The sequence below is a fragment of the Mirounga leonina genome, unplaced genomic scaffold (assembly GCF_011800145.1).
Source record: "Mirounga leonina isolate KUSES-001 unplaced genomic scaffold, KU_Mleo_1.0 Mir_168, whole genome shotgun sequence".
Classification (NCBI taxonomy): Eukaryota; Metazoa; Chordata; class Mammalia; order Carnivora; family Phocidae; genus Mirounga; species Mirounga leonina.
Window position 1 is genome coordinate 50,132,504 of NW_023270426.1, and position 12,752 is coordinate 50,145,255.

At 42.6% G+C, this 12,752-nt stretch overlaps 1 protein-coding gene across 6 annotated transcripts in view; it reads left to right on the forward strand.

Moving 5' to 3' along the window:
• The window catches only part of BHMT2 (betaine--homocysteine S-methyltransferase 2), a 14,910-nt gene extending 4,861 nt beyond the window's left edge, over positions 1-10,049 (forward strand). The window contains exons 2-8 of one of the 6 annotated variants that reach the window (XM_035014723.1): positions 106-238; positions 2,235-2,326; positions 3,477-3,668; positions 5,862-6,009; positions 6,237-6,419; positions 6,666-6,894; positions 8,839-10,049. In XM_035014723.1, the coding sequence (XP_034870614.1) occupies positions 106-238; positions 2,235-2,326; positions 3,477-3,668; positions 5,862-6,009; positions 6,237-6,419; positions 6,666-6,894; positions 8,839-8,920 (1,059 nt within the window). In that variant the 3' untranslated portion in view covers positions 8,921-10,049. Of the gene's footprint in view, positions 1-105; positions 239-2,234; positions 2,327-3,476; positions 3,669-5,861; positions 6,010-6,236; positions 6,420-6,665; positions 6,895-7,618; positions 7,789-8,026; positions 8,468-8,838 lie in introns of those variants that run through there. The other 5 variants (XM_035014726.1, XM_035014724.1, XM_035014722.1 and 2 more) reach the window with 5 other exon arrangements.
• Positions 10,050-12,752: the final 2,703 nt, after the last annotated feature.

Sequence of the window (12,752 nt, forward strand, 5' to 3'; positions counted from 1 at the left end):
GTCTCTCATGAATAAATAAATAAAAACTTAAAAAAAAAAAAAAAAGAAAAGAAAAAAAAGAAAAAGAGGTATGTAACCTAGGTGATTTTTCTTTCTCTCCTTCAGGGTATTTTGGAACGTCTGGATAGTGGAGAGGTTGTGGTTGGAGATGGCAGCTTTCTCATAACTCTGGAGAAGAGGGGCTACGTGAAGGCTGGGCTCTGGACTCCGGAAGCAGTGGTAGACCATCCCGATGCAGGTCAGTGGCAGCATCCCCCGAGACTGTTTAGTTTAGAGGATGACAGTTTGCTCAAATCTGACTGACAGAAGATAAATAAATAATTCTGAGTATTGTGCAAGGACTGTTTCACTTGCCAGAGCCGCCAAGATGTAGAAACAGTGACAGTACATAGGCTGAAGCATGTAGAAGAAAATGGCCTCTCCCTCCCCAACTGCCCCCACTCCACACACACACACTTGCATCTTCAGGTACAGGGAGTGCTAAAACACACATCTTAATATCTGTTCCATGAATATTCACCCTGTGGATATTCAAGAGTTTCCTTAACATAGTAAAACTGTTACTGCTTCACTTTAATCCTTCTGGCTAATTTGCATATTATACTATAACAGCGTATTTGGTAAAGAGGATTAATGATAACCGCCAGATTAACACAGCATACATGGTAGACATTTGGGTTTTGTTGGGCACAAGGGGTGTGAAGAAATCAACACAGTTTCACCTCATCCCCTGCACTAGAAAAAAAAAAAACAATAAAAGTTGGAGGTAAAAACTGTGATGGGATTGGCAAGTAACATCAAACTGGACCTTTAATTCTATTTTTACTCTTTTTTGAGAGTAGTCTCCTAAATTAAAGTGGAAAATAGGGGCGCCTGGGTGGCTCAGTTGTTAAGCATCTGCCTTCGGCTCAGGTCGTGATCCCGGAGTCCTGGGATCGAGCCCTGCATCGGGCTTCCTGCTCCGAGGGAAGCCTGCTTCTCCTTCTCCCACTCCCCCTGCTTGTGTTCCTGTTCTTGCTATCTCTCTCTCTCTGTCAAATAAAGAAACAAAATCTTAAAAAAAAAAAAAAAAGAAAGAAAGAAAGAAAAGAAAGCGAAAGAATGAAAGGATACAAGCTGGGAATGGAACTTTGGATTTGCTCTGATTGTATTCATATATGCACCGGGTATCTGAGAAACCTGGGACCCTGTCTTGATTCTTCCACCCACCAGCTGTGTGACTTTGCACAAGTCATTTGACTTTCCCAAGGATCAGTTTCTTTTTTTTTTTTTAAGATTTATTTATTTTTGAGCATGAGTGTGAGTGGGGGGAGGAGGAGAGAGAGAAGGACAAGCAGACTCTGCGCTGAGTGTGGAGCCCAACGCGGGACTCGATCTCACAACCTTGAGATCATGACCTGAGCCAAAACCAAGAGTCGGTTGCTCGACCAATGGAGCCACCCAGGCGCCCCAGGCTCAGGTTCTCGACCCATGTCTCAGGAGGGTATGACATGGGCTAGTTGTGAGGACTCGTGAGTTAACCCACATGAAAATCCTAACACATCATACACACTGGCCAATTTTATTGCTTCATCAGACACTCAGACTTATATGGAAGGACCAAGTTTTGTTTCTCATCTGGCCCACAGAGAACTTGTTCTTGTCTTTAATTTTAGAAGATCTTTTTGCTAAACCAGAAAGAAAGTGTTGAAATAGCAAGGATGAGGATTGGGGTTGGGGAGAGATGAAGAGAGAGGAGGGAAGGATGTCCTGATAGGCCCACGGATGCTCCCTGACTGCGTCCCCCCAGCTGCCTGCTGTTGAATCTGTTTGGTGGGGGCACCACACACACACACTTTGTCCACTGTGAGAATTTCCTCATGTAAGGATTTCCTGACTGTAAGTAGACCAGCCACATCCTCCACAACACAGGCAAATGAATAAACCTTCTCTAGACCAAAAGACCAAGGGGCAAGTGGTCAGCGAGACCTTAGCGTGTGCCTATGACTGCACCAAACCATTGAGGCCATGGACAGGACAATATGGGGACACTCGAAACAGTCCCAATTTAGTATTGACTCTGCCATGTCCTGTCCTGGAACTCTACTGACCTTAATCTGCAATTTTTTATGAGAACTAGGTTTGAAATTGTGTCTGATTGAAAGAGATTGTGAGTGGGTAAGCTGCTTTTGCTGCAAATGATAGCTCCTATGATTTTTATCTTTTTAATTTTGATTTAAAAAACTACTTTGTAGTTCGTCAACTTCACATAGAATTCTTGAGAGCAGGATCAAATGTCATGCAGACTTTCACCTTTGCTGCCAGTGAGGACAATATGGAAAGCAAGGTAAACTGTCATTTTGGTGGGGGTGGGGGTGGAGGGAGGGCAGGGGGAGTGTCAGGGATCATCTATAATAAAAATAACCTCTTGAAGGGAAGGTATGGAATTGACCTGATATGTTACTATACTTTGTTACAAACTCCACATAAAATGTGTATTAAGGAATTAATTATTATGTAAACAAATATATACTACATAAATGAGCTTGTTTCTGCCTCCTGAGCTGGGGTAGAGGGGAAGAGAGGACTGGGAAGGAATAGGCCATTGGAAGGACATGGTCATCCTGTGCTATTTTTTTATAGAGAAAGAACACTTTTTAGATGCCCTTTTCACCTTATCTCACCATCTTCTCTTCTAACTTGTCCATCTGGAGATAGGGTGGTCCTTGGGAACACATCACTGGCCTGGGAATGAGAAGAATTGGGTTTGATGCCAACTTTGCCACCTGCTGGGTGTGTGACTTTGTGCAAGACACTTGGCTGCGCGGAGCACTGGTTTTCTTTGTGCAAAATGGAGATCATTTATGCTTAAATGCGTAGGGTTGTTGAGAAAAGTAGCGAAGGGGGAGAATGTGGAAGTACTGTGCAATATTGTGTACATGTAAAGTGTTCATACTTGTCGATGTTCATGCCCATTTATTCAGTCAACCAACCAACATTTATTGAGTACGTGTTAGAGTCCAATCTCTATGCTCAAAACAGAGGTGAAAGAGAGCCACAGAGCCTGTTCTGAAGTGGTTCACAGTCCAGTGAGAGAGGCAAACACAAACATTTACTAAAATGCCGTGTGGTGAGTACAATAATGGAAATACAAGCTCACTGGTAGCAAAGGAGAAGTCCCCAATGCTGCTGGTCTTCTCAAATTGCAGGGTTTTTTTTTTTAATTTTATTTTATTTCAATTCAATGAATTAACATAGAGTATATTATTAGTTTCAGAGGTAGAGGTCAGTGATCCATCAGTTGCATATGACACCCAGTGCCCATCCCATCACGTGTTCTCCTTCATGTCCATCACCCAGTTATCCCCAGCCCCCCTCAAACTGCAGTTTAAACCATGACTGGGACTCATCTTACTTGATCATTGCCCTTGTTATCTGTTATATTTTACCGGGAAAATGCCGGGCTCACCGTCTGAACTCTTGCTCTCTGACCTCAGTGGAAAGCTGTGAACGCTGCTGCCTGTGACCTTGCCAGGGAAGTGGCTGGCAAGGGTGATGCTCTGGTAGCTGGGGGGATCTGCCAGACATCAGTGTACAAACACCACAAGGATGAAGCCACAGTTAAAAAACTCTTTCAACTCCAGCTAGAGGTTTTTACAAAGAAAAATGTGGACTTCTTGATCGCAGAGGTAAGCCTAGTATTTTAGGGGAGGGAGTCATTCTCTTCGGACAAATCCCACTACATAATCTTCAGCTTTCACGAGGGTATTTGGGATTGCTTTGTGCCCTGATTTCCTCAGGGTACAGGGTCAGAGGTTTATGTACCCTCACTGCCGTCAAGGCAACAATGCTCTCACTTGCATGCTGGGTTTTAGTGAAGCCAAAGGGCAGAGCCAGGAGTGGCCCGACCCTAGCCTTGGTTGTCTTTGGGTGGTTGTAGCAGCCGACTCACAGGGGACCCTACAATGCTGGGTGAGAAGGGGACGGTGCTTCAGGGAGCAACCTCTCCTGTGGGAGGGGCAGGGCTGGAAGGAGCTGTGTGGGAGCTGGAGGCTGTGAGTGAGCAAAGCTCAGGCTCATGCAGGCCCCGCTAATAATACTCAGTAACAAGAAGTTTCCTTGCCCTCTGCTGTCCATGCTCTGCTCACTCCCAACCCCCTGCTTTCACTCAAGCTATAAAAGGTGAGTGATATTTTGAAGAAAGAGTAAGAATTGGTCGTTGATTGGACACGAAGGCCCAGAACATTCTCTTCCTTCCACTTCCAAAAATTTAAAAGCCCTCATTCCCCATTTCCCACCTTTGCTACCACCTGGAGTCAAGCTCTCAGCCCAAGTCTCTACACCCAACGAGGACAATAGCCTCCCCGCTGCTGTTTCCCTTATCACTCTCTGAATCTATTGAAAAGCTTGCTTCATCAACCTTCCCAAGGTTCAGGGCCACCCAAGCCTGGCAGACGCACTTAGCAACAATCATCTGCAGAGATGGGCACAGACTCTACCCGATAGGCTCTCCAGACAGATGGAACACAAGTTTGTTTTATAAGAACCTCTCTGTGGACGCTCTGCCATTCTTCACACACTGCTTCTGCAGAATCTAAGTCAAGAAGGAAGAACACAGGGAGATTTTTGCTGGCTTTTCTTCATTTACTTAAGGTCAGCTTTTCAATTGTGGCCCTTAAGGGGGTTGCTGGGAAGATTGCTGCAAATGAAAGAAACTGAGTAGCTCTTCCCCACCCCAGCTCTGTGTCGCAGCGGTCTCATTGGGGGAAACCATCATATTTCTCCTACTTCATGGAGCACTTCTGAACATCTAACGAGAAGTGAATATAAAATCACTTTGAGGGCTCCTGGGTGGCTCAGTTGGTTAAGCGACTGCCTTCGGCTCAGATCATGATCCTGGAGTCCTGTGATCGAGTCCCACATCGGGCTCCCTGCTCGGCAGGGAGCCTGCTTCTCCCTCTGACCCTCCCCCCTCTCATGCTCTATCTCATTCTCTCTCTCAAATAAATAAATAAAATCTTTAAAAAAAAATCACTTTGAAGTAGAAAGTATAATAAACTATTCATTATTTTTCAGAGATTACCCCAGCTCCATAAAAGATGAGCCTAAAATTTATTAGTAAGGGGCGCCTGGGTGGCTCAGTCGGTTAAGTGTCCAATTCAGTTTCCACTCGGGTTGTGATCTCAGAGTCGTGAGATCCAGCCCCACATCGGGTTACACTCTCAGTGGGGAGTGTGCTTGGGATTCTCTCTCTCTCTTGCCCTTTATCCCTCCCCCTACTCACGTGTGCTCTCTCTCTCAAATAAATAAATCTTCTTTTTTTTAAAGATTTTATTTATTTATTTGAGAGAGAGAGAGAGAGAGAATGAGAGACAGAGAGCATGAGAGGGAGGAGGGTCAGAGGGAGAAGCAGACTCCCTGCTGAGCAGGGAGCCCGATGCGGGACTCGATCCCGGGACTCCAGGATCATGACCCGAGCCGAAGGCAGTCGCTCAACCAACTGAGCCACCCAGGCGCCCTCAAATAAATAAGTCTTTAAAAAAAATAAAATTTATTAGTAAAACTTTCATTCCTGGGGCACCTAGGTGGCTCAGTAGGTTAAGCGTCTGCCTTCAGCTCAGGTCACGATCCCAGAGTCCTGGGATCGAACAGTCATCATCCTGCTGAATCGATGATTTCTGAATGAAAATCTATATATTATTGTTAAAGGAATTAAAATGTTTACTCAAAAAAGTATTCTTTAGTTTGCTAAAGACCTGTTCCTCAGCAAGTTTTACCACATATACTTGGTCATTTTTATAACTGTTCTGTAACATTTGCATTCCACCTTTCAAAATCTGCTTTACATTTGGACCAATAGAAAAAAATGAAATCTCTCTTAGTATTTTGAGCATGCCGAAGAAGCCATATGGGCTGTGGAAGTCTTAAAAGAATCGGGGAAACCTCTGGCAGCTACCATGTGCATAGGCCCGGATGGAGACATGTGTGGTGTGACACCTGGAGAATGTGCTGTTAAGCTGGTGAAGGCAGGTAATTGGGACCCATAATGTGATCAGCAGTTCGGCTATTGTTTATGAAATTTAACAAAGATTGCTTAATCTTGTGAGAGCAGTTCAGCAATAGAAGAATTAACTGGCATTGGTTTTCCTCGTGGTAAAACTTGGGAGGTGGAGAAGGATAACTAATCTCTAAGGCAATTTCCAACTATTAAAAAATAAAATAAGCAAGATGTAAAAGTTCTTTATTTCTTTGCCCAGGGGCTGCAATCGTGGGTGTGAACTGCCGCTTTGGGCCCAGCACCAGCTTGAAGACAATGAGGCTCATGAAGGAGGGCCTACAGGCCGCAGGGTTGAAGGCGCACCTGATGGTGCAGTCCCTGGGCTTCCACACCCCTGACTGTGGCAAAGGCGGGTTTGTGGATCTCCCAGAATATCCCTTTGGTAAGCTCAGGGTGTAGGAGCAGGCTTCGCGTTTTCTTATGCTGACAACATGGAAACGGCTGTAATGAACAGCTACGGTGCGGTCTTAGAAAAGGAGACTGCGTAAGACAAAACCAGTCAATGTTAATGAAAAAATGAGTATAATCTAAAGTTCATCATGTTTGAATTTTAAAAAGTGCTCCATCGGAGCACCTATGATTTGAATGTAGGGACGGTAACAGAAATGCTGTGATTATTGCGTTGCAGGACTGGAGCCCAGAGTTGCAACCAGATGGGATATTCAGAAATATGCCAGAGAGGCCTACAATCTGGGGATCAGGTACATTGGCGGGTGCTGTGGATTTGAGGCCTACCACATCAGGGCAATTGCAGAGGAGCTGGCCCCCGAAAGGGGCTTTTTGCCCCCGGCTTCAGACAAACATGGTAGTTGGGGAAGTAGCCTTAATATGCACACCAAACCGTGGATTCGAGCCAGGTAGGAACTGTTTAATTAACATTACTATTTTTCTCTAATCTCATTTTATTTATTGTTAGAAACACTATGCATGCAATAAAAATTCAAAAAGTATAGAGTATGTAAGATTAAAACCAAAAGCTGCTCCTCTCCTCAGGGGCATTACCCAGAGGTAATGACCTGTTTGCTGCTTGTGTTTTGAAGTCTTATACCTAATGTCTGGTTTTATCAATTTTAAGCTGTAATGACTGCTAACCCTTTACAAAGGCTGAGGCGTTTAAATCACATAACATTCCCCTTTTCTCCCTGTTCTACTTTTCCCAATTTTGATTTATTACATTTTTATTTCTTCTGTTGGTTATCTTTGTAAGTTGGAATTTTCTATTTAACTGCCTATTTCTTTATCCATTGATGTAAAGCAGTATCTTTTACTTCCACTCTGTAAAATAAGAATTAACTTTCTGCTCCTCTCTACTCTTCCTCCCTCATCTACCTCTTGACTTCTTTAAGTTATACCATTACTTTTACATGATCAAGGTTTAGAACCATTGTGTTCTGCTCTGTAATTATAATTAAGTCTTTCAAGCTTTGTAGATTTATTATAAAAATGTAAAGTTAGTAAATAACATTTGTAATATTATTATAATTGTCATTTTAAACAAACAGGATTCATGAAATATAATAATCAGAATGCAACTTTATTTTTGTCTCCCTCTGTCTCTTTAAACCTGCTCATTGGATGAAGTCTATCCTCTCTCCCTATTTGAAAATACTGACATGCCCCAGGACTTCGCTGGGTCGTCTTAGGGAATAGAAAGCTCCATGACCACTTTATTTAGCAAACACAGTCTTAACTCAGGAATTAAAAGTGTTCAGTTCCAGAGACACCTGTGTGGCTCAGTCAGTTAAGTGTCCGATTCTTGATCTCAGCTCAGGTCTTGATCTCAGGGTTTGGAGTTCAAGCCCTGCATTGGGCTCCAACACTGGGCATGGAGCCTGATTAAAAAAAAAAAAGTGTTAAGTTCCATGTAAAATCAAAATCTGGAACACATGAAACTTATATTTTCTCTGGTTTTCCAGCAGTTGCCTTCAATAGGCAGGCAACGAGGGAAGGCCAGGCTAATCCTTCTCTTTCTCTGTCTTATGCTTCCAGCCCTCCCTTCCTATTTTGCTAACCAGGACTTCTGACCTCTTCAGATTCAAAGGGAGAGAAGAGAGGATGGCAAGGGGAGCCAACTGTTTGTACTTGGCTGGCAGCCTAACAGGAAGACCGCAGTTCTGGGCCGGGCAGATCTTCACAAGTGCTGCCATGGTTCCTTACTGGCTTCCTCTGGGAACTTTTGGTCTGTACTTCTCATGCCACAGGCATCGCATTCTTCTCTGTCTGCTACTTCCCTTTCAGATCCTGGCTTTTTCAGCAGGTCACTCCAGATATCCCCTATTTGGGGGGTCTTGTTGTCCTTCCTGGTGATTCTAAATACCTCCAGATTTCAAACACGTCTTTTTCTGAAACGTGGTATGAAACCCAATGATTGCTTTTATTTTTTTAAGATTTTATTTATTTATTTGACACAGAGAGAGGGGACGGGGAGGGGGAGAGAGAGAGAGAGACCACAAGCAGAGGGAGCGGCAGGCAGAGGGAGAGAGAGCAGCAGACTCCTGCAGAGCAAGGAGTCCCATGTGGGGCTGGATCCCAGGACCCTGGGATCATGACCTGAGCCAAAGGCAGACGCTTAACCGACTGAGCCACCCAGGAGCCCCCAGTGATTGCTTTTGATAGAAATGTGAGAAAGGCATTAATGGACATAGTTTTTCAGTCTGTATGTTGAAACTGAAGTTCTACTTTAGCTTGATCATGCACCACACCTGTGTGTATTTGGCAAATACACACACAAATATGTATAAAGCATATTGGACTTATAAAACAGGTATACATTTTTTAATTAATAATTTTTTCAAACACAGAGCTAGAAGGGAGTATTGGGAAAATCTGCTGCCAGCTTCAGGCAGACCTTTCTGTCCTTCACTGTCACAGCCAGACGCCTAAGGAGCGGTGAAAGAAAACACTGAAATGACAGAACAGAAAGAAATCTGGAACTCTTCCTCGCCTTTACCCTCCACCCACCCTGCTAGCTCCAGCTGAACAGCTAATGTGCTCCTGGCCCTTCAGTTCAGGGCAACATATGCATCTTGCACTCCCGCTGTGGATGAGCACCCAGCTGGGTGCTGCAGGGGATGCAAAGACGATGAGAAAGACCCTGGTCCCCCAGTTACTTACTGTCCAGTAATGATGTGCTACATTCTTTGGAAGGTCATCAAGAAGAGCAAAACTTGTCTTTTAGGGTGAATTTGAGATTTTAAAATAACCAGAAGTCACTGAACACCAAATCTATTGATTAACTCAGGCAACTAAGCTAGGTGCTTGAGGAAGATGGAGGAGCAAGGAGTCTGCTTTTCTTACATGACTTGTATAATGACTCCAAGGGCAATCCCAAAGGAATAGATGCAAAAAATGCTTTGAGTAATGGCAGGGTTATTGAAGTAAGTGTATAACCTTCCAAAGTGATTACTTTCAAAGATGAGTTTACTTAAAGGTGTTAGGTCCTAGAATTTTTAAAATGTGTCTTTATGAAGGGCACCTGGGTGGCTCAGTCAGCTAAACATCCGACTCTTGATTCCCACTCAGGTCATGATCTCAGGCTTGTGAGATCGAGGCCTGAGTCCAGCCCAGCATTGAGCCCTGCATCTGCACTTGGTATGGAGCCTGCTTGGCATTCTCTCTCTCTCTCTCCCTCTGCCCCTCCTCCCCCAATAAAAAACATAAATTAAAAAAACTGTGTCTTTATAATCACAAATAACTAGATTATAAACTACTTAAGGACAAGGACAATGTGATGTTCTTATATTTTTCCTTAAAGTATTTAGCACTGTGCTGGGCCTAATAATAGATGCTCTAGATGCTCAATGAAATACTTATTTTTGATTGTTAAAATAAGTAAAAATAGATGAACAGTTTTAGAAGACCTTTTTAAAAGTCAGAGTTCTAATCTACCATGGTCTAATATTTTCTTTACTTAGCTTTGTGCTATTTGCCATGTGCCAATATCACTCTGTTTTTTCCAAAACAATGTATCGATTTGTGACAATTTGTAAAATTAAAGATGATTTACCTGTTACAGTGTTTGAATATTTAAAATATCATGGATATTCTTTGGAAGATAACAGCAAACATTTATTACTTATTATGTTCCAGGCTATTGCTTCTCTCCTGTTCTCACACTCTATCCTTTCATCCATCCATCCATCCATTCATCCATCCATCTATCTATTCACACTCAATTGTCCCTTACAGGGATTAAAATATGAGAGTGTTTTTAACACAGTAGTTTAAATGTGAGGAACCTAAGGCTAAGTTAACTTGCCTGAGGTCCACAGTTAGTAAATGGTAGAACTGGAATTTGAACCCACATGGTCTGGCTCCAGAATCCATGTTCACAACCACTACACTGCACAACCTCTCTCATATACACAGCTGCTGCTTTTATCAGACTCAGTCCAAATTTTTTTGTTGTGGAGTTTCATGGATTTTTATTAGCTTTGCTTAATATGAATCAGCCCTTCAATCCTGTTTCTGTGAAGTAGATAACCTGGAACTCATTAAATGTTACCACTTTACCCATAATACGTAATCCCACCATGCTGGAAATTAAAGGATAAATCATTTACCATCATCCCAAGGCCTTGGGGGTCCTTGAGGATGACTAATACAAATCACTAAGCCTGAGTATCTTTGCCAGCATCCTCAACCAGGGCCATCCAGCCTCTGTTTGGACCTTTCCAGTAGCAACTCACTACCTTGCAAGATCACATATTCTTTTCTAAGACATATTTCATTCTTTGAAAGTTATTGCATACGTTAACCAGGAATCTACTTATCAACAACTTTTGCCTATTTGTCCACATATTAGTCTCTGGGCACCCATAGAAAAAATGTATAGTTTCTTCCATATGATAGCTCTTCAAAAATTTAAAGGTAGATGTCATGCTTCCCTATACTTCCTCTTCCTCATTTCCCCCAACCAAAGACATAGACTTTTAAGATGTGCCTTGCCGTAGTAGCACCATGAACTGGACAATTAACTTTTCCATCTTAATTTTCTCATCTCTTAAATGAGGATAACAATAGAACCATCTTCATTGGATTACTATGAGGATTAAGTGAAATAACCAGATACTTAGGCAGAGTGTCTGGCATATAGTAGGCACGCAGTGTACAGAATATAGTGTAATAGAATTAAGTGACTTGGTTCCCAATCACCTCATCCTCGTGATGACTCTCCTCTGGCCACACTCCAGCATCAAAGTCTCTGCTTAAGTTTAGTACCTGGTCTTGAACCTCACACTCCAGGAGTGGATGCTCGCACAACAGCTTGATAGATGAAATAAGTAAATGAATAAATCTTTAAAAAAATCTTTATATATTAAAGTCATTGTTTTCTACATATACTTTACAAGTATTCTGAAAGTATAGTGGAAGTAAAGATCTCTTTTGCATTTTCAGCAAAATGATTAAGTATCTATGGAAAAAATTAACAAGAAATGTACAAGAGCTGTTTAAGAGAATTTGAGGATGCTACTCTAGGGTACAGAATAAGACGAATAAATCTACGTGTGCTTATAAAGAGAAAGACACAATCTTGTAAGATGCTAAGTTATTCTAAATTGATTAATAAATGTAATATAATCCCAGTGAAAAATATCATGAGGATGGAGGGGATATAGACATGCAACTCTTTGGTTCATATCAGGAGAAAAACCATAATGGTTATGGGAAAATTAGAAAAAGAGAGGTAGTCAGGAGGATGTAGCCTTGCCCAAAAATCACTATATGTAACATAGCTGGAGTGATTAAAGCCACCGAATATGTGCATTAAAAAAAAAAAAGAAGGATCAATAGAAGTTAATGTATGATAAAGGGGGCATTTCAGGTCAGTGAGGAAAAGCTGGGTTGTTTAATAATGATGGACATTTGGTCAATCATATGGAAAGAAAAAGTTAGATCTCTTAGAACGAGTTCAAGGTTGATCAAAGTTTTAAACATAAACACATAAAAGAAAAGCCATAAGAGAAAAAACATAAATTTTACCATACAAAAAATTTAAATGTCTGCACAAAACTCAAAAGATTCTAAACAAAGGTAAAGTCCAGTGGGAATAATGTGTAACAGGGTTAGTAACTGCTGTTCCAGGAGGGGGGTCTTGAGCTGTCTTAGTTCAACTCTCTTCCCATCTACGCAGATGTTATGAGGGTGGGGCTCACCTATGAGACTGGCAATCAGAACTCCATTCCACCGCATTCTCTTGGGCTTCCAAGTGTTCTGGGAGGGAGCTGAATGCAGCTGGGGACCAAGCAAAGCCTTGGAGTCAGCACTGGCAGCGTCGGCACTCTTTGACAATCACTATTCCACTGTAAGCTGTGATGCTGGGAGTCAGAGGCGCCAGGAAGCGCAGTGCCCCTGGTAGAGATGATGTGAGCTTCCAGGCACTGACAGAGACTTCAGGCAGCTTCCAGGCATTGACACATTATCCCTTAATGTGGTACCTGCCAGGCCAAATGTGACTCTTCCCTTCCCAGGGAAACAGATCGTTTCCCTTCTTGGGCAACTTCTGGGGATCAGTTCCCAGCTCCTGCACCCCGCACATACACATCATATTGCCTTCTCCCCATTTCCCTCAATGCCCACAACCTTTTAAGGTTTTCCCAGAGAAACCCTCTTTTCCTGTTGCTCTATGGGTTATAATAGGACTTTAGACCAAAATCAATAGAAAAATGAGGCCCACTTTCCTAAAAGGCATGTTTATTGGAGGTGGGGGAAATAT